This window comes from Nothobranchius furzeri, chromosome 2 (assembly GCF_043380555.1).
Source record: "Nothobranchius furzeri strain GRZ-AD chromosome 2, NfurGRZ-RIMD1, whole genome shotgun sequence".
NCBI classification, from domain to species: Eukaryota; Metazoa; Chordata; class Actinopteri; order Cyprinodontiformes; family Nothobranchiidae; genus Nothobranchius; species Nothobranchius furzeri.
The window spans coordinates 54315834-54338040 of record NC_091742.1 but is presented as its reverse complement, the minus strand read 5'-3'; the positions used below and the strand labels follow the sequence as shown (position 1 = coordinate 54338040).

The window sequence follows — 22207 nt, the reverse complement described above, 5'->3', positions numbered from 1 at the left end:
CCAAAACTTTCTTGAAGCTAAAGCTGAAATAATGGCCAAAGGAGGAGACGGCAGCGCTCAGGACATTTATTATCCCTCAAAGAAGACAAAGTGGGAAGTACGGGCATTTTTTGGATATTTGAAGAATGCCGAGGGACAGTTGATAGAAGACGGCTATCCTGTTTGCAGCACATGCAGGAAAAGTGTCTGTGAAAGGCAGCAACGCTTCAAATCTCATGACACATCTGCCTGACCATCACCCACAACTCTACAGTCAACGCAAGGCAAGCTAACGTTAGCGTTTTAGCTAAAATGCGTGATCCGAGGATTTGGGTTGAGGGAGAATGCAACGAGTCGCTATATAAAGCAGCCGCAGCGCCGCTACCTGCATATAAACCGTGTCGCGGACACCCCCATATTGAAATGACGCTATGCATTACGGGGCTCCCAGGGGCAGATAAGAGTTGGTCTCTCTCCGAGAATAATTATGAATTTAACAACGATTACTGCCTGATGACATTTACCCACATCTGCAAAGCTCACTGGAAGGACACAAACCGAGGACAATATTATCCTGATATAGGGTTTATTACTCAAGTAAGGGTAAAAAAGTATCTGATTAGAAGGCTACTTGAGTACTGAGTATCATCTGATCTAATATTTTTAAAATGATGACATCAAACAGACATAAAATAAGAAGTTAGGGGCAAATATTGGTATTTTAAAGACTAATGGGAAAAAATGTAAACAAATAAACAACATAATTACAAATTTAGACACAAACTGAGGACAATATTTTCCTGATATACAGGGTTTATTTAGTTGTCTGAAAATGTAACACGTTTAAAAAAATACCACGGTAATACCGAAAACCGTGATAATTTTGGTCACAATTACTGTGAGGTTAAATTTTCACACAGTGACAACCCTAGTGACCATGTGACCAGGACACATAGAAAAATAGTTCCATACATGGTTTTAGCAACAAATTTCTCAGTTTTGTCACCAACAGTTACAGCCTAGTTCTGATACCAAAGCCTATGGTTTAACAAGTTTTAAAAAACACTCTTATTAAAGTTTTAAATGTTTTATATGTTTTATAAAAGGTCTACTTAGTTTGAGTTGTCAGAGGGCGCCATCTAGAGGCGTACTACTGCACCTTAAACCCCTCTCCCTACTTCCATGATTATGGCTCGAAGCAACGCCTGTAGCTCGTGAACACGCACCTCTAGCCGGCCAACAGAGCTTAAATACATAGTTTTACAATCATTATTCTCACGTTATGTGGTTATTCATATATATATATATATATATATATTTATATATATGTATATATATATATATTTATATATATGTATATATATATATATTTATATATATATATATTTATATATATATATATATATATATATATATATATATATATTTATATATATGTATTTATATATATATCTATATTTATATATATGTATATATATATATATATATATATATATATATATATATATATACATTTACAGATATCTTACAGGTCTATGAGAAATGCTGCCAAGTCTGCATCAGTTTAGGTCCACACCTGCGCTGTGATTCACATCAGTATGTAACAGGATGTCTAACACTACTGGCTAATGCTGAGTGGTGGTCAATTAAAATTTCATGGGGCTCTACAGGACGGGAGCGGGCTTAGCTTAAAAATAAAAAGTATTGTCTACATTATATCACAGTACAAGATTATCACTTTTACAGATTTCTAAGATAATCACACATAACTCCTGAAAGGGGGGCAAACTCCGAAGTGACGTGAGAAAACCTCAAATTATTGAAATAAATGCGAATAACGTGTCATTTGATTAAAGTAAAAAAATAAAAAACGTGATTGTATTAAGTGGACTGTCAGAAGGATTTATTCCAATAACCAGGCAGCGTGTGAGCATCGGCCCTTCCAAAAACTGAGCCCAGCAGGTCCTCCAATTGGTTCGTCTCGTTAAAATTGGCTTAACTTGACCCAATTCAAACTGTCTACTCGGGGCTGGGGTTAACAAAGAAGGTCCAAGTGGGTGAGAAGTGAACAAGTCTCTGTTCTTGTGAGAATAACTAGACCAGCCTGATGGGACCAGATTCTTACCCTGCTGGGATTGTCAGCACTTCACCCAGCCCTGAGATGAACTCTGACCTCCTCTCATCGCAGCTCAAGTAGCAATGCACGCAACCCAAATATCCCACGTCACCACACGCTAGCTCGCAGACAGAACACGTAGACGTAAGAAGTGGTTCGTTAGTGGACGCTAATCAGCTTACGGCTCTCCCACCGGCTCTAAGCGCTTTACAGACAAACCCGGTTACAGAGGTAGCATCGGGGCTGAGCTGAGAACACACACAGATCAAGGAGGGGACATGGTGACCACGTCAACACACACACCTGAAGAGTTGAAACGGCTGCGTGTGAAGGCGAGAAATTAAATAAAAATTAAATAACTAATGGCTCAGAGAGAAAACAGAAGAGAATAAATTCACAAAATCAAAAAAGGGGGACGCTTAACTGCTTTCCTGTGAGAGCGTACAAGAAGGGAGGGACACAAATAAGAATGAGTGTGTGTGAAAGAAGGGAGGCAGTCCCTCCTCCTCCTCACATGCACTCAGTAACCTCAGAGCGTTGGTGGGTGGCAACGCCGTTCTTTAAGGCAGCGCCTGACACACTCTGAGCCCAGCATACAGTCAGGTCCATAAATATTGGGACAATGCTAACATTTTTGGCTCTGTACACCACCACAATGGATATCAAGTGAAACAAACAAGATGAGCTTTAACTGCAGACTGTCAGCTTTTATTTGAGGGTATTTACATCCTAATCAGGTGAACGGTGTAGGAATTACAACAGTTTGTAAATGTGCCTCCCACTTGTTAAGGGACCAAAAGTAATGGGACAATTGGCTTCTCAGCTGTTCCATGACCAGGTGTGTGTAATTCCCTCATTATCCCAACTACAATGAGCAGATAAAAGGTCCAGAGTTCATTTCAAGTGTGCTATTTGCATTTGGAATCTGTTGCTGTCAACTGTCAAGATGCGATCCAAAGAGCTGTCACTATCAGTGAAGCAAGCCATCATTAGGCTGAAAAAACAAAAGAACCCTATCAGAGAGATAGTAAAAACATTAGGCGTGGCCAAAACAACAGTTTGGAACATCCTCAAAAAGAAGGAACGCACCGGTGAGCTCAGCAACACCAAAAGACTCGGAAGACCACGGAAAACAACTGTGGTGGATGACGGAAGAATCCTTTCCCTGGTGAAGAAAACACCCTTCACAACCGTTGGCTCATGATCCTGAGCATACCACCTCATCAGTGAAGCATGGTGCCGGAAGTGTCATGGCGTGGGCATGTATGGCTGCCAGTGGAACTGGTTCTCTTGTATTTATTGATGATGTGACTGCTGACAAAAGCAGCACGATGAATTCTGAAGTGGTTCGGACAACATTATCCGCTCATATTCAGCAAATGCCTCAGAACTCATTGGAAGGCGCTTCACAGTGCAGATGGACAATGACCCAAAGCATACTGCAAAAGCAACCAAAGAGTTTTTGAAGGGAAAGAAGCGGACTGTTTTGCAATGGCCAAGTCAATCACCTGATGTCAGTCACCTGACCTGAATCTAATTGAGCATGCATTTCAGTTGCTGAAGACAAAACTGAAGGGAAAATGCCCCAGGAACAAGCAGGAACTGAAGACTGTTGCAGTAGAGGCCTGGCAGAGCATCACCAGGGATGAAACCCAACGTCTGGTGATGTCTGTGTGTTCCAGACTTCAGGCTGTAATTGACTGCAACCAAGTATTGAAATGCATAAGTTTGATTTATGGTTCTTATTCTGTCCCATTACTTTTGGTCCCTTAACAAGTGGGAGGCACATATGCAAACTGTAGTAATTCCTACACCGTTCACCTGATTTGGATGTAAATACCTCAAATAAAAGCTGACAGTCTGCAGTTAAAGCACATCTTGTTCATTTCATTTGATATCCATTGTGGTGGTGTACAGAGCCAAAAATGTTAGCATTGTGTCGATGTCCCAATATTTATGGACCTGACTGTAGATCCCATACCACAGCACACAATCAGAGCTCTGTAGCCAGGATCACACTCACACACGGAGCTGGCATGTCGCCTAGCAAACACACACACACACACACACACACACACACACACACACACACACACACACACACACACACACACACACACACACACAGTCAGAGGATGCACCTCTAACTGCAAAGGAAGTGTGTCAATGCGCCAAATTGCTCGTCAAATTTTTTTAAAAAACAACAAAAAAACAATGCAACTTTTCTGAAACTTGCAGCTAAATATTTGAAATTGTTTCAAATAAACTGAATAAAAGAAAATAAAAACTTCCGATTCCAATTCTGCTTTAATGCTGCCAAGACTCTAATCTGTTCTTTACACACAAAGCTTGATTAAAAGCCACTTACACGTCTAAAGATAACACTCTACGTCTTGTTTACTCTACCCAAAATAAAACTTCACCTCAGCAAGTTTACAATAAATAAATAAGTCAAAGCATGAAGCATTTCACAAGATAGTGTTGATTTTAATGAATTAAGCTACTCAGCGTGATTCCAGTCATTTGTTCGTTTCTTCAAACCGCACCGCTCAAGTGAAAAATCCTCAGAACATGAGGGTGGGAAAAAAAGAGCAAAATGTCTGAATAAAGGAAAAGAACAAACAAAAAGTCCAGTGGGAGGAGATGAACAGACAGGAAGAGAAGCAAGAGTATGGAGGGTAAAGAAAGGAGGCAGAGGGGCTTTGTTAGGGACCGAATGAGCAAAACATTTCAGAGAAAAGACGAAGTAGGTGTGCGAGAGTGAAGGCTACTTTAGACACAGGCTGAAAAGTTTCTGGCTGTTCTCCGCTTCCTAAAACGTGGCTTTGCTGATGTGTTTGTGAGTGAAGAAACCTCCCGAGTGTGTGATTTATGTGTGTTGTCATGCTAACGTGTAAACCAAACAAATCAAGATGTTGTTCTCGAGGCGTAACTACAGAGCTCGAAGTGAGAAGTAAAGTATGCACAGGTGTGGTGAACCAAATACGCTTGTCTGTCAAATCCAAAGACAAGTTCAATGCTAAAGAGCTCTCTCTCTCTCTCACACACACACACACACACACACACACACACACACACACACACACACACACACACACACACACACACACACACACACAGCCTGTCCAGCGGCGCCTCTTCGACTGGCCAAGCTGCCGATACAATTCACTCCCCTGCCTCTAAGTTCTTGAGTGTCTGCGTGCCAAATGCATGTGAATAAGGCACTAGTCAGTCAAAACATGACCAGAGTACTGAGCCCATTAGTCCAGGTTTTACTACCTAATTACCGTTCGCTCAACTGGGCTGCCCACCAAAGACACACACACACACAAACACACACACAAAATAAAGGAACACAACTGAAGTCCTGTCAAGAAATCCTCAAGGTAGCAACTAAAGCTCCAGCTAAGTCTTTTTATCGATGGTGGAAATCAGGAGATTAATTGCTGAAACTGAGCTGCTCATTTATGCTCTGGATCCCAAACTACTGAGTTCTATAAAAGGTCAGTAGACAGAGGGACAAACCTGGAGAAAAAAGATAACGGATGTAGAGATGTCCTAGCCTAGAAATCTAGACAGACAGTAGCAGAAGCTAAATGATTTTGCTTGGCATGTCTGTCTGGTCATGCTCCATAGGAGCCTCAGCAGGTCTACCATTAGCCTGAGCAGTATTGTGTTATGCAAATCACATCTGTTTTATTGTCCAATCACAGCTCTCTATCTGTTTGGTGGGTGGGTGGGATGAGGTGATGGAGCAGGACAACAAAGATGGCGACTGCTCTATAGGACTTAGGTTTTCATTTGAGTCAAGAGCAGATAGAGGTACTTAAGTCCTTCGTTTAGATCAAAAAGATGTATTTGCATCTTCGACAGCGTATAGTGGACTGCCCCGTTGACTGACATATTTAGAGGTGAGTACGCCACTTTGTTCATTGTCTAATAGCATGTGCATGCAGAGACAGTTTGAAAGACAACCGTAGATTCCACCCCTGACTGAGATCTGTCTATGGGTCGTGGCCAGACTATACATTCATATATATCTGCTGTGTAAAGAACAAATATGTAACAAGTTGACTGCAGGATGAAAACATGATGCACCCAGCGTTAGGTTTGTTGTGTTTGAATGATGTTTTTGTGTGGTAATAATAAATTAGCCTCAGGCCTTTATGGTGAAGGGTTTTTAAAGGAATATAAGTCTCAGTTTGCAGTACGGAAACAAAAAAAATGGCAGCTGAACTCTTTAAACTCAACAGTAAACTATCAGTTGTTATCAAGTATATGAGAACACTTGAGCTCCAGTTACAACAGCATCAAGAATTTAACAAGCAAGTCCTGAGAAAAACCACCAAAACGCCTCGTCTCAAAGACCACAGCAAGCACAGAAGTTAGCGACATTAGCATTAGTTGTACAGATGTGAGCGGACGCCGATGACCGGGTAAATCCACATTTTCCCTCACGACATGAGCAGACTGGCACCCTTTTAAGGGAACTCACTGAAATACCTAAAAATGAAGTTCCAACATTTTAAAAAGACCTTTTCTTTGACTTTATGTTGTTCAGTTACATTGTTTTAATTGTTTTCTACATTTTAATACTCAGTCAAGTCAAGACTTATGATCAAATAAAGTCACTCACCTTATAAATTGGTAAAAGCGGATTTTGATGTGTGAAAGTCACGTAATTTTGTTTGGGACGCCGTCCGTAACTCATACCGTAGCTCATCCACAGCCACTGAATGTGGTTTCACTGTAAATTGAACTAAGATAAACGTTAAAACCGTTAACGGTTTCATCCCTACAGCTCTATTATTTACTTCTTTAAAGGACAACAATCTTCCACAGATTATTTAAATGTCCCAAGTTCTTCTAAGCCCTCTCGACCCAAAAGAAAAAGACTAAATTGGTGCTGGATAACGACATCAGGATGTCTAAAACTTCCGTCCACCTCTAATGCATAATACACAAATAAACTTGCAATGCTACGTAGGAAATGTCATATCTGACACATTTTACTTCATAATCAGTCTAATAAAATCTAGATCTACCAATAAAACGTTTACATCATTATTGCCTTGCAGAGAGAAAGATAGCAAAGACAAAAACAGAAACACATTGGTAGAATAATCATTAAATCTCAAACTGTGTATTTCTACTGTAATGGCTTTTATTTTTATTATTAAGGATTTTCTGTGTAATTTTATACTGCAACTACAGACAAAAGTACTTAGAAACTAATCTATAAATGGTTTTGTGTATGAATGTAAAGATGTCAGAGGTATTTCTGTAGATCAGTAACAAACACATCCTTACTCTGCTTCGTGTGATGAGCTCTAGTGAAGCCGCACTTGTCTGAATACTTTCTCAAAGTCAGATTTATTTATAGCATAAACATTTTGTTCTCCTCAATGGGAAAGCGAGACCAAGCAGAATCCACGCAGCAGGACGTGTGTGTGTGTGTGTACTCTAAAAACTGTGGTGGGAGGTGATAACTCAACCTGGTCAAGGTCTTGGGAGAAAAAGCGTAAAACAAAAGACGCACAAATGGTCTGTTGGGAGCGGAGGAGTGGAAAAGTGCTAAAGAAACAAGTGAGTTTTCGTCACTGGTAATCACCACGGCAACAAATGCGTAAAATTCTTTCTATCCTTTAATATTTTTCTTCCATCTTCCATTGGATGATCCAAAAAGATTCTTTCATGTTTGAGTATTTTTACTCAGAACTCATCTTCCCGTTTTCTCTTAGCTTTACAAAAACACTCCAGAAGAAGCGTCACCCATTTTCCATTTATTGATTTCAAACTTTCGAGTGTCAACAGCTCTCAAAATAAACACAATAAAGTTATGAAAGCAAATACGTAGAAGAGCTGCATCAAGCGGCAACCTGAGGAAAGTTTCCCTCTAAAGTGAATCAGACGGCTTTGCCCTCATGTTGTCGGACTTGTGAGCTTCCATCCATCTATTTTCTTCCATTTGTCCAGGGTTGAGTCGAGGAATACCGGGGTCAGGAAGGACGCCGAGCCATCCCTCTCCCCAAAGGTCAGATAGGACAAACGCTCTCTCTCCCTCCAGCACTGGTTTCCATGTTGGAAGTGCCTGGAAACCCGTTCAGAGACAGGCAACCGGGAGACGACCTAATCAGATGTCTAAACAACCTTGGTGGAATCTTTTTGGTGTACAGGAGCAGTGGCTCTGCTCCAAGCTCCCCTTTAAAGATGGGAGCTTGTCTTCTCTCTAAGAATGAGATGAACCAGACAATGGAGGAGGCTCCTTCTATCCACTTGGATCCAAGATCATCTTCTTTTTTTTTTATCATGATCCAACCCCTTTGGACCGTCTGTCACTCCATACAACCATCATTCATGGTCAGGACACAAACATTATAAACACGGTGGGAACTTGTCCACAATGATACCTCTCTTACCCCGGCTTTCCACAGGAGCCGTCAGCAGCACGTTACTGCAGCAGCACGTCATAGCTGCTGATAGGAACCGCTGTGGTCAACAGAACCTTTTCCACTGGAGCTGTCAGCAGCACGAGTCGGCCGAGTCTCAGGAGCAGCATGTCGCGGCCTTTACGCGCTGGTTCTATTTTCTACGCGTGACGCCTCTGAAACGGGTCAATTTCGACATTTTTGGGGAAGGAAAGACAGGAAATCGGATGCGGAAATGGAGAGAAGCTCCCAAGATTTTCAGAATAAAGAAACGTACTGCCTTCCGGTTGATTTACTTTTAAAAACAGTTACTAACTGTGCGGCCCCGTGAGAAGTTATCACCTAGCTAGCGGTCTCCTTTGTTTTTCAGGTCCGTATTGGCGATTATAAAACGGACAGAACATAAAACACAAACCTTTTGGAGCCATGTTGTAGTTTTCTCCTGCTTGTTGTTGTGTTTACTGACGAAGTCACTCGTGTGACTTCGTGCTCGGTCGATGACAGCTGCTCCCCTGCTGCTTCGCATCTCTGGTGGGAAGGGCCAAGCAGCAGCTTACGCGAGCAAGACGTGCTGCTGCAGTAACGTGCTACTGACGAATCCTGTGGAAAGCCGTGGTTAGAGCTTGCAGCAAAAGCGATGCGCGCACCACTCCAGTGTGATTTCAACTGAAAATTTGCATCGATTTTACCATTTTTTGGTTTCCAACCAGTTGCAGCTCAATGAAAGAGGAGAGCTCTATTAAGACAGAAGCTGCATGCCAGCCCACAGACAATACACTAACACAGTGGAGATCTAATTTCTAATTGTTTTGCAAAAGCCATTCATCACAACATTCTACAGCAGCTGTGTAATGTCAAAGATGTAAAACCATAGAAAGTGAGTCAACAATAGAGATATGGGACCGGTTGTCACTGTCCGTGGACCTGCAGCTGCTCTCTGCCTAAAGCCCCGTTTGTAATATTAATCTGAGACGGCCAACTGGTTTTCACTGTGCTGTTCAGCGGCCCGATCATCTGTCGCAAAGCTGTGCGCTTTTCAGTAATCAACCCGGATTACTCCTCTAGGCCTTGGATTTGCCTAATTGGACGGAGGCGAAAGGAGCTGGGAGAAAAACGACGCTGTGAGATGATCTCATCACATGATCCGGCCATGAGGCGGTTTCACAAACACGGGACAAGAAAATACGCATGTGTAACCTTCAGAACTCCCCCCAAAACCCAAACAGAAGGGAGTTGTTGCTGTGTGGGGAGCAAGTGTGTCACCTCTCTGAGCGGACCACCCAAACAAAGAAAACTGGACTTCAGAGAAGGACATATCCTTGGCTTCAAATAAAAACACACCACCCCATCTCTAGCAGGGCCCTGATTGGATATGCTTTTGTAACATTTTGAGAAATCTAAACACATGTTAGAAATATAAAACTAAACACTGAGCCTCTTGAAGGATTCAGGCTGCCCTCGTGTGACCAACACAGCTTCCTTTTGGGGTAAATCTGTTGTGTAACGCTGTAATTAGGCAAATGAAGCAAAGTCGCCTTTGCATTGCTGAGATTTCTGAGCTAATTTCCATCTTAATATGAATTATATAATGGTGAGATGCAGGGCTGTACCACCCACCCACCTGGTCTTGTTTTTCAAACAAGACCAAAACACAAACATCTGTGAGGTTAATAAGTGTTATGAAACTGCTCTGACTGCTGATCTCCTAATTCAGTCACCCCTCACCTTAAAGAGGTCACGCTAAACAAATACAAGGAAGGTTAATTAAAAGTAGAACTTCTAAATTCCTAAAGTAACCCAACTGGCTTAAATTAAACGCCGTAGGACTCAGAGCTGCAGATGACGTCTGGATTTTAGCCTCCACATGTTCAGCCCTGCTGTTCCGGCACCACATCTGTATACACTCTGCATTAGTAAGGGCTGAGCTGCGAGTCACTGGGCTGGCAGAAGCATTGTGCCTCTGGCACAAAACAAAACAGATAAACTAATGTGTCCACATTCACCCTCATACATAAACATGTATACAGTGCGCTGCCTCTGACCCCCTTCAGAGGTCACATCCCATCCACGTGGCTGGCTTTTGCATAACATCACTACGGCTGTCTGTTCAGACTAGTGTTGCATCACAAACCCAGACTGTGTCTCTCTGCAGGTGAAAAAACGATTCAAGTGCTATTGTTCAGACGATTATCACCGTCTCTAAGCAACTTCTGGATGTTTTTAGGATTATAAACACAATTTAGGGTTATTTTACTTTGCAGCCCAACAAAACATGACAGTATGTATACACACATGCATTTATAAGGGGGGCCAAAGGGAATGTTAATGTGGGTTTTTTTACGGTTTCATAAGTCTGTTACTAACTCACTCTACCTAGCCCACCCCTTCCCTCATGTCCACCAGTCAGTACGTCCCCCTCTAGTCGGCGAGTAGTCTCTTAGTACTATCAGACCCCTTACAAAGATGCCATGGTATCTGAAGTATGTTACAGTACATCTATTGAGTTTCTTTAAATTAATGCAACGAAGATGGCCTAGTTTTTCAAAAAGCAAGTAAAAACGTTCAAATGAATATATTTGTATGTATTAAGCTCTTCTAGCTTCCTGATCAGAAAGCAGTGGGTGTCTAAAATTTTCCATTTTTATTTTACCGAACAACCTTGGCATTTCACAATGTTTAAGGCACTGGGAAAAGAAAACAGCCTCACCTCTACAATTAATCATCAGTATTTTTGGCATAACCAGGACCAGTTGGATATTTTAGTTGAAAGCATTTTTGTCATCATGAGGTAAATCTACATCCTGGTGCTGTGTTAGTTTGGCAAACTTGAGGCAGTTTATGGAGCTGGGGTCTCATTTATCAAACATAGCATAGAATCCTTACTAAAACCGTACTTAAGCTCAGCAAAAAAAAAGTACTTATGCCAAGTAGGTTTGTGATCTATCAAACATGGAGTTCGCACAGCTGCACGCAGTCTCCGCTTCATAAATCAGAGACTATCTAGAAAGGTTCTCAGCTGCTTTTTAGTCACATCCCACCCTCACCACGCCCACTTACTGCCATAAATAGTCAATGCAAAGTGCCTTGTGGCTCTCATGCATATACATAAGCCGGCTGTTGCAGCGCTCCGCCAATGACGATGGTGACCGTAGATCAAGGCAGATCAAGGAAGCGCTATTACACAGAAGCAGAAATTCAGGTACTTGTGGGTGAGGTGGAGAAATGAAAGGAAGTGTTTTTGCAAAACAAATAAGAGAAAATCCACAGAGTGGCACAGCGTTGCTGAAGCCGTCAATGTTGAGTTCTTCAGAGAGAGATCTGTGGCGGATATAAAACAATGGTCCAATCGGGATTCGATCCCCAGACTCCCAGGTGAAAGTAACGTGCACTAAGCAGTCAGCCAAACGGAGATCTCCCTTGTCCAAGTAGCCAGGGCGCATGATCAATCGGGTCACAGTGACAGGACACACACACTTTCACAGACGCATGATGTTCTGTTTCAATCTGTCCCCCTGCTGATTTCTGCATTCCGTATTCTGCGCTTCAGGCTGTGTGCAGGGTCCGAAATTAACACTCGCCAAATGCGAGTAAATTGCTCCATTTGGCGAGTAAATTTTTGAGCTCTACCTGCCACCTGGCGAGTAAATGTTTGCACCAAATTAGTTGTTTATCAGTAATCTTCCAAGGATTTCTGATACTCCTCCCGCCTGCATGCAACGTACACAAACGTACGCGAAACGTGAACGCCGCATCCAACGTCATTTCCACCTATCCCATTCAATCAATTTATCAAGTTAGCAGTTAGCGTCGTGTTAAAACTAGCGGTGAAATGTGGCATTTTTTAACTGGAGTCAGCCAGCCTTCCAAAAGAAAACTCGTCGAACTGGAAGAAAAACCACCAGGACCAGTGGCAACCAGAAGATTTTGTGAAAAGTGGCGAACCGGAGACGGCGGAGTCGTGAGACAATGGCTACATTATGATGGCCACGTAGCGTTGCTGCCTTTCACAGACAACTGTCCCTCGGCATTCTTCAAATATCCAAAAAATGCCCATACTTCCGACTTTGTCTTCTTTGAGGGATAATAAATGTCCCAAGTGCTGCCGTCTCCTCCTGCCATTATTTCAGCTTTGTGCGCATGTGCCGCCGGCAACTTCCAGATGATACGGTGGCTGGTAAGGGTCACCGCGCCTACACCACAGCCACGGTAATCCACCGAGATAATTTTTTTTAAACAAGACTGTTATTATTATTGTCAACTTTTTTACTGGGGTTTACTGCTACACCGGTTACCGTGACAACCCTAGCCCTGACACACTTTCAGATATTCTCATGCTGCAGCTGTGTTCTCCAGAGATCAAGGACTAGGACCCAAATGAGGCTGAAATGCTTTGGCACAAAGACGGTGTCAGAAGCAGGAGGCCAGACTTCATGGACAGAGAAAACAAGGAGTCTGACTAGATTTCAATGAAAGAGTTCATAAAAACATCTCTAAAAATAAATAAATAAATAGTAAAAATGACAAAATAGTTGTTTTCCTTATTAATTGATGTTTTAATTATTTTGTCACTCTGTTTGGAATCAACATAATATAGAATAACATGCTTTAGGTAGATCTAAATCATTTAGAATTTTGGCCGGTAAAAAATATGCTTGGCCGGTAGATTTTCATCATCTACCAGCCAACTTGGCCGGTGAGTAAAAAATTTAATTTCGGACCCTGTGTGTGTGTGTGTGTGTGTGTGTGTGTGCGTGCGTGCGTGCGTGTGTGGGGGGTCTTGTTCTGTGTGAAAACGAAGCGGTACAAGTGATAAAGCTGCAGGATTTCATAATTGTATCTTCTCAGCAGCAGCACTGCAGGTGCTCTCCATGTCCAACATGTGCGTAAGCCAGGTCCAGTCAACTTAAAGTTTCTTTCATAAATCCCAAAGTTTGCGTGGAAAGTTGCTTACGCAGCTTTCCGACCCCGTTTTGTGCGTAAGCAAGCTTGATAAATGAGGCCCCAGATCATTCCCCGTCATAAACACCCTTGCTGCTTACTCCAAACAGTCTAATAAAATGTTTTCTTTAGACTAAAACATCTGTTAGATTTCTCCTCAGGACTCGGGGTGAACCAGTTCACTGTGCTTTCCCTCAACATTTGCACCATGAGGTTACTTTCACAAGTTATGTAATCACTGTCCAATAGGACTGTTTCTGGCACACGTCCCACTACTGATGTTCAATTTTAGCCTTTGGCCTTCAGAGCCAAGAGAGAGCGCCTCTGAGACATACAGACGGTCTTTTCCCGTACAAGCTTATAGCTGCAGGGGGAAAAGAAATCCCCTGTAATTAAAGTGGATCATAAAAACCCATGCAAATACATTTCCAACCTGTATTTTTGTGTGGAGTAGCAGAAAGGCGTTGTTATGGAGCATCTCAGCGTGCTCAGTCTACATTCCTGCTTTCTTCTTTAGAGCAGAGAATCTGACAAGTTTGTGCATAATTCTTTTATGGAATGGACTGAGTGTGAAAGAGGAGGAGGATAAAGACGTTCTTGAACAATAGAATGAGTATCGTACAGAAGGGAGGGAAGGAATCCCAAAAATCCACCAGCCTTGATGTCAGACGAGGACAAGCACTAAAGCACAGATAAAGACAAGCAAGCCAAATCAAAACAGAAATAAAGATAAAAACGGGAAAAGAAGCACAACAGCAAAACTGAAAATTACAGGCTGCAGAGGACAAACGTCTCAGGAGAGTCCCCTGGTCTTGGGACTAAGCCCCGTCGAGGCCTGCCAGCCCACCGCGGCAAACGCTCAAACAAAAGGATCATTTATTGGAGGAGGAAAGAGGGGGAGGCAGGAATGAAAGCAGGGGGGGAACACTGTACACAGGCATTTGAGAGCTGTGTGAGTGCAACACTGGCCCCATCTCAACATTCACAGCCAATGTGTAACATTCTCCCCCACGCTGCCCCCGCTGACGTTCCCAACAGCCAGAGCCCATATGGTCCCACCGTGGTAGCCTGCTAGTGTTTCTATTTAAAACACACACAGAAAACCCTCCTGCTTTATCCAACCTGCCCATCATTTCCCTATAAATCCAACACTGAGACGAATGGAAGCGAGTCTGATTGTTCATTTCCATCTGTGGAATCTATAAAAAACAACTTTAGAGGCTCCGAGTTGAAGCGCTCGCCACAAAAACCCAGGGTGAATTTTTGCTAATGCTTCTTTATTAAATCCAAATGCTGAGCTGGGCTGTGAAATGTTTACCGCAAAGACCTGGGCAGGAGGTTTTAACTCCAACACAACTTACAGTACAAATCATGAAAGCTAGCAGTGCTACATAAACGGCGAGGCCCGGCAGGAAGCGTTTATCACAAGAGTCCTACTGTGGAAGGTTACAGCGCCTTTTTACTGGTGCTTATAAATCCACATCTTCAGTTAAACGATGCTTTTTTTTCTGCTTTACATGGAAGCGTTTATTTCTCAGAAGGAAACATTTTCTGCAGACAGTGGTTGAAAGAGAATTTTTTCTATGACGAAACGTCTCAACAATTTTGCTGAGGCATTGTTTAGCAGTGGTGGTCTCCCCAAGACAGGAAACTGATTCTTGCAAAAATGATTAAAAAAAAAATACATACCGGTAAATACAATGAAATTACAGCGCTAGAGTTACAGAGAAACTGCAGACTTGGACAATTACAACAGTTTCCCCTATTGTTGCAAAAGCTGTGCCCTATTGAAGAACAGGAAAGCTGCTAAATCCAATTTTCACTCCGTTTTTGCCGTTGTTGAAAAGCCATCAGAATCTAAAGACATAATGTGTGTTTTACTTTAAAGGTTTGGAAAACGGTGATCCATAAAAGAAAACATTTGTCTCATATAAATGGGCTTTTCTGGGCTTTATAGTAACAAGTCAACAGAAACCCAGCTTAAAGTAGAATGCTTCAATGGCAAGTCTGAATAGTCTTGCTGCTAGTTAAGCTACGTTTAATGTGTTTGACAGTTCCGTTCTTTCACAAACAATGGCTCAACCAGAGCAGAATGATTCTGGTGGCTGACATACATGTGTGACCAACGGCCCATGGGTCTGAACTGAAAAAATCTCTACAAGATTGCCAGAAAATTGATTTTCATTAATATCTCTAAAAATCTTCTGGCCTTTAACACCTCACCTAATCACATGAAGTAAAAGTCAGGGTTCACCATGGTTCAGACAAGAAAATCAATGTATCCATTGCTGTAGGAGCCATGCTCTTGTCTCATGTTCAGGATTAAAGAGACTGCTTCATATATAAGACCACTGTCTAGGTTTTAATCCGGCGCCAGTTGAATTTTGATTACAACTATAGATGGAAGGGGAGCCTCTGCTCCATTGGATTATCTTGGCAGGATATACATTTCATTTTGAACATGATACAAAACACATGCACCAAAGGGGGAGAAAGGGGTGAAGGCTAAAAGTGGTGAAAGACAAAGAGAAATGAGAAACCCAACTATAATTAATGGTGAAAACACATACCTGTTCCCTCTTTGTTTCCATTTTGATGTGTCCTCAGCTCCTCTGATTTGTAGAAGTCAATGCTGGCGTATGTGTTGAGGCTTGAACTGTTGCTTCCACCAGCTGCTGCACCAACTCCAGAACCTGCAGCCGCTACAGAAAAGAGCCGAGATTGGGCCTGGTTTCCCGATGACCCATCCAGGCTGGCATGTGGACTCTCTTTGTTGACCAGATCCAAGTCTATGTAGTTAAGTCCTTGCTCTGTAGATAAGGTCTGACCATTTCCAGGAAGAGGGGGTTGGCTTGGGGGATCAGTAACCGAACCACTACCCCACAACATGCTTTCAAATCCAAGGCGGCGGGTCTGGGTGTGTTCAGGAAAGAGGGAAGCAGTTGAAGAAGAAGTAGAAGTACAAGTGGGGACGGAAGGTGAGGCAACAAAGGTTTCTGAGCAGTGCCGTCTGCGTCCTTGGGGGTCAGCACGTATTACCTTAGCCCCCTGGTCAGGGTTCGGTCCTGATTTACACAGTGGAAAGTCTAGACCCCGAGACAGCACTGAAACAGATGGATCAGTCCTGGTCGGAGATGGAACTTTTGGTGAGATATTGGGTGATGTTCGCGGGACAGCGTTTTTGTTTAAACTGAAAGCCATCTCTGTGTAGTCCCCACAAGATGTAGGAGACTCGGCTTCAGTAACTGTTTCTCTGTTTTTCCCAAGAGGTGCCTCAGACACTTCACGATCCCCTTCACAAGGACTAGCAGGACCTTCTTTACAAGTTTTAGGGACATAAGCAAGAACCGGAGGAGTGGGAGGGGTGTGGAAAGGTGGGAAAACAATTGGGGTAAGGGAATGGGGTGAAGGGGATGGAGAAGGACCCAAGTCCATGTTGACATATTCAGAGGCAGATGGGGGAGTGATGGGCGTAGATGGACTGTGTGAGAGGGGAATAAAGTTCCCGACACAGGATACTGGCCTCATTTGAGGACTCTGGCTGTTTGAGCCCTGAGGCAGCAGTGATCCATGTCTTAGCCCCCTGCCTCGACCTACTCCAACCCCAGCGTAGTTGCACTTTTCTCCTTTGAATTCAATGCTTACATATTCCCCAGGGCTCTTGGGTTCTGGGGGTAAAGGGTTCTCACGGACCCTGGGAAGGGTGTTAGCTTTTGATACATCAACAAATAGGCTAACTGGACGATTTCTAGGATGATTACCATGTTTTGACAATCCATCAGCGCCTCGTCTCTGACCTGTTTTGCTCCCCTCTTTGGACTTGGAGCCACTTGTCATTTTATTCAACACCTTAGTGGTCCCGTCGTCGGTTTCCCCAAGACTCTCATTGCTGGCTGAACTGGAAGAGTATGAGGATGAAGATAGGGACTGAGCAACTGAATTGCTAGCTGGTTGACTCTGACGCCCAGCAGTACCTCTACGACCATTTATTTCCCGGCAGCTCCCATTAGGCCTTCGACCTCGTCCAGTCCCATCGTCAAAATGCCCAGCAGTGGGGTTATGCTTGTACGACCGAGGAAGAGAGTAGTAAGAATACACCATCTTTGGGAGCTGTTGCTGCAAACCTGTTTCCAAATGGCAGTTGTGCTCAGAATGTGGGGTGCTGCCATTTACAGAAGGTGCACTAATTGGAGACATGTTCATATAGTCACTGCCAGCTCTGCTGTCTGCGCTTCCACTGCCTACCCAAGCTCCTTCAGAGAGACCTCCACGCTGGTCTGGTGAGCAGCTACTGTTTGGGGACATTATCATATAGCCATCAGAAGGTAGTGGATGTCGAATCTGCTGAGGAGGGGACACGCTGTTGTTAGGGGTCATGGCCATATAGTCATCGGCAGGCTTGGGATCTATTTCAGGAACCGAGACAGCAATTGACTGGGACAAGGACACTGGAGGCTGAGTAACTCCGGGTAACATAGACATGTACCCATTGTCCACCCCTATATCTATACCACCACCTGCACCCCCTTCAGTTTTTAACTCTCCAGCAACATCAAAGTACCCTCCTGTTCCCACACCTGCACCGATGACTGATTCCCTCTGCGTAGAAGAGCATGTTGATGTAAAGGATTCTCTGCTAGTGCTTCTTGACATAATTGCATAATCAGCTGACTCTTCATCTGGCTCCTCAGCTCTGCGCTGGCGTGGGGCAAGTCTTTCCAGAGCCATAGGTGGTAAGGAGGCACGTTTGCTCAGTAGCCTTTGTTCAGCTTCACATTCACGGCTTGAGGAACGACGAAGCACCCTTCTAGTCTGGGGCAAGGAGCCACTGGTTGGTAATCCTGATGCAAGCTGAGAGCTGGACGTCAAGGTTCCTTGATTATTATTGCCAACTGCCATTCCATCACCACGTTGACTCATCAGAATATAGTTGGCCCCATCTTCACCTAGGGACTGGTTGCCAATGCTGCCAATGGAGCTTCCAGGGAGACTTGGGGATGGGTGGACTGAGTGGTCTCCAGGACTGGAACCATACTCGTCTGAGGAGCCATAATCACTGGGTGAGCCCGAGACAGAGATGTGATGAGAGGACACACGACTGTAGGTACCAGACCCTGAAATGGCACCAGCAGATGTCATACATCCAAACTCTGAGCCATGCCCAGAGCTAGATGACAGACTTTGGACTGGGGATGGTGCTGGGGTAGAAATGGAGCGCATCAACGCAAAGGGAGATTTAGTATTTGCGGTTGGGGCTGAACGGGCTGACTTTGACCTGAGGATTGGCGTGGTGGAGCAGGAGCCATTGGCTGAAGGGCTAGAGTTCACTCCATGTGTAGGGGTGGACCCTGCAATCCCATCCTCACCTTTCCCTCCGTCACTGGCAGTGCGAGACCTTGGGAAGCTGTGCTGGGGTGTGGGAGAGGCACTAGAAGCACCTCCACCATTAGCTCCTCCAGGTGGCTCTGTTCGAGGCCTACGTAGGAAACCAACTTGACTGGGAGGAGGGTTGGGGTGGTGGCGGCGTGAGGGTACACTGATGGGGTTGGAAGCAGTCGCACCTCCCCCAGGGCCAGAGTTAGACTGGGACTTGCTGCGTAAGCGGAACTCCTCACTCAGTGCTTTCATGGCTTCCAGCAAGGTTTCATGCATGTTCTGGGCTACAACTGAATCATCCACCTAGAATATGACACAAAAATCAGGTCAAATAATAAATAAAATATTTGTTAATTCACTTTAAGTTAGGAATAATTACAGAAACTAACTTCACTTAAATATAAACTCACAGTGCAGTCACCTTAACCCTAAACATTACATCAGTTTTTATTTCCTTGACAATATATTTTAGTTCTTCATTTTTTCGTGAAGAATGAATTTTTGCAAAAAAGAAATAAATACATGAATAAAAAAAGAAAATAAGAACTTCTAATTGTACTATTAATGATTAAATTATGACGAATTTTGATCAACATTTTTGTCAAAGAATAAAAGATGACAATGACAACTGACGGTAACGAAAAACGGAAATGATGGGAGAACGGAAAAAAGAACCAATCAACAAATGGGGCAGGCGGGACTAGATGAGAAAAGAGCTGATCACTGTTTGAACAAGCTACCGGTATAAGTTGAACAATTTATGTCTAAAAGAAGAAATGTCCGCGGCTGGGAGGAAAAGCATTAGATGTGACAATCTGAAAAGTGTTTGCTTGGTGAGTACACATCCGGGGTTTCCTCTGGTTATAGAAGTGTTACGGTGGTTTTTGGGACGATGCTACGGCCAATGTTATCAGCGTTCAGTGTACCAGCTGTGCTTTTGTGAGGAAAAACGCATTCAGGCGGTACAGAAAAACATTCAGGCAGCCCACCTTAGTAAAATAGTGCAGGTAAAAGCCCCCTTCAGACAGGCCATGAAAAACGGAAATGTTCCGGACTCTGTCCGTAAGACCTTTGTGTCTGAATACAAACATCCAGATAACGTTTTCCGTAATTTAACCGGACGACGCCCCTAGTAATAGGTCCGGACTTGTTACGGACAAGGTGGCTGCTTCTGACTGGTGAGGTCGAGTTCTGGACAGGGAGGAGAAGGGGACCGGGGGACGCTGTGCGCACCTAGATAGCCCGCTGCTGTAGCATGAGGCGAACCATGGCAGCTCACCTCCTACGGTACCGTCTAGACCAGGGGTGTCAAATATGCGGCGCGCGGGCCGAATCCGGCCCGCAAGCGGGTTAAATCCGGCCCGCAAGATGGTTGTGTAAACTTTATTTTCATACTTTACAATGTAGAGTGAAAATAAACTTATCAGTGTGAGCAAGTTTCCTCTGTAATGAGTATAAATAAAACAAAGCTGCGCTCTAGGCTCACACAAGAACTTGAATCACATCCTGAAGTTGGCCGCCACTCAGGATGTGACTTCTGATATTGATGTGCTGGTGAAAGCTAAAAGATGTAAAGTAAAATGAGTCAAATATACTTTAAGTGCTGCATGAAATTGATCTAGCCATGTGATCTGTAAGCTCTTTGAATCACTAAGGAATGTTTTTTTTTATTTGTTGATTTTTTTTATTTTATTTTTTTATTTTCAAGTACACTTCAGGTGTTGTACTTGTACTACACTGTCCTCAGACTCCAGCCTTGTTTTATATCGATTGTATTAAAACAAAGAAAACAATCTGAAGTTTTTTTTTTATTTACCGGTCCGGCCCACTTGGGTCTAGATTTCCCTCAATGTGGCCCCTGAGCTAAAATGAGTTTGACACCCCTGCTCTAGACGGAGCGCTTCACATCACTTCAGTGATTCCTTTAACCATTGAGCTTCATCATCCAGGTCTCTTATGCGGCGCCTTCGTGTGCGCAGAATTATGCTTAACATAAGTCCGATTCCCCCCCCAGACATCTGGAACTTTTCCCTGCTGTGTGAACGCAGCTGAAAGGACAAGTTCCGGTACAAAAGTGGTGTGTCTGAAAACACAGTTCCGGTTAAAAAACGGACTGAATTGTCCACACATATTCCAGAATGTCTATCTGAAAAGGGCTTAGTACACCTGAAAACTAATCATACCTTTAGTTTACCTCCATGCATTATTAGAGTAACTCCTTTTAATGTTTGATGGTATAATGTCACTTCCCATCATGTTTACAAATATTACTGCACATTATGCAGATTTGTTTACCTTATTAATACTGAGAGGTACAATTTCAAACTGTCAGTGAGCATTTTGGTCATTTTCATTAATTATTGTTATTAAAACAATTATAAATTTAGAGGATTATTGATCCAAAGAGTAAAATGTGAAATCTACACATGGCTTCACAGTTTAGTGTAGGTGCACATAACATTTCCTTTAAAGAACAGAAAAATTACTGCATTTACTTTAGTCGACAAATTAAAACAGATTGAACAACTAAATTGTGACTAATATTTAAAATAATTTTAGTCAAAATACTAAGACTACAACTAAATTTAAAATTTGTGTAAAAATTAACACTGCATTACATTGTCTTTGGCTAATTATTGATTCTATACATTTATGTACTCACTTGCATCCAGAATTCACCAGGGCCCGTCACAGCAGAGCGCCCGACCTCGACGAAGAAAAAGTTTTCCGAATGGCCGCAGCGCCTAACATTCATCAGCTGCAGTACCACGGCAGCAGCATCGGAATTCAGCTTCACGAAGTTGACCGTCTTGTCTGTAAGGCAGAGGCGATAGATGCCAACCAGATTTTTGGCCTGACCCAGGCCTTTGGGCCACACCTTCACCTGCCACACCTCTTTGAACGCAGGTCCAGGATTGGGCGCTCCATAGTCTCCTGAAGCACTGCCGTCTGTAGGGTTTTTACCTTCAAGGACAGAACAGACATTAAGAGATTAAAGTTGGTAAAGAATGAAATAAATCTGCTGCAGCAGAACACTTGGTATGACCTTCATGTGCAGGCAAAGCTACCACTATTTACCTGTTAATGGAACACAAGGTGCCTTTAGTATGTGAGCTGAGTTTCTGCTGAGTTTTGATCAATCTTTAAACCAGATCAGAGTTCAATCCGAGCATGCACCAGCTTGTGGGTGCAGTGCTTTACCTGCAGGCTTCACATATGAGGTCCCACTTGACCAACCAACACACATGCACGACCACTATGGAAAAACGCTGTGTGATGCGCCGCCCAAAACGATGACTATGAAAGAAAATCTACGGAAAAACTTAAAATACGGAAAATTTTTACTTGACAAGCAAATCTTTGTTGAAAC

At 43.3% G+C, this 22207-nt stretch overlaps 2 protein-coding genes across 3 annotated transcripts in view; one reads left to right on the top strand and one right to left on the bottom strand.

Annotated features, from left to right (window-relative positions):
- Positions 1 to 22207, top strand: part of acap1 (ArfGAP with coiled-coil, ankyrin repeat and PH domains 1) — a 240043-nt gene that overhangs the window by 106216 nt on the left and 111620 nt on the right. The gene's annotated exons all lie outside the window — the stretch shown is intronic.
- The window catches only part of si:ch73-335l21.1 (insulin receptor substrate 1-B), a 62762-nt gene that overhangs the window by 21023 nt on the left and 19532 nt on the right, over positions 1 to 22207 (bottom strand). For both annotated transcript variants that reach the window (XM_070546540.1, XM_015946876.3), the window contains 2 exons: positions 21500 to 21801; positions 16032 to 19140 (listed from right to left, as the gene is read on the bottom strand). In XM_070546540.1, coding sequence (XP_070402641.1) covers positions 16032 to 19140; positions 21500 to 21801 — 3411 coding nt within the window. The remainder of the gene's footprint in view (positions 1 to 16031; positions 19141 to 21499; positions 21802 to 22207) is intronic.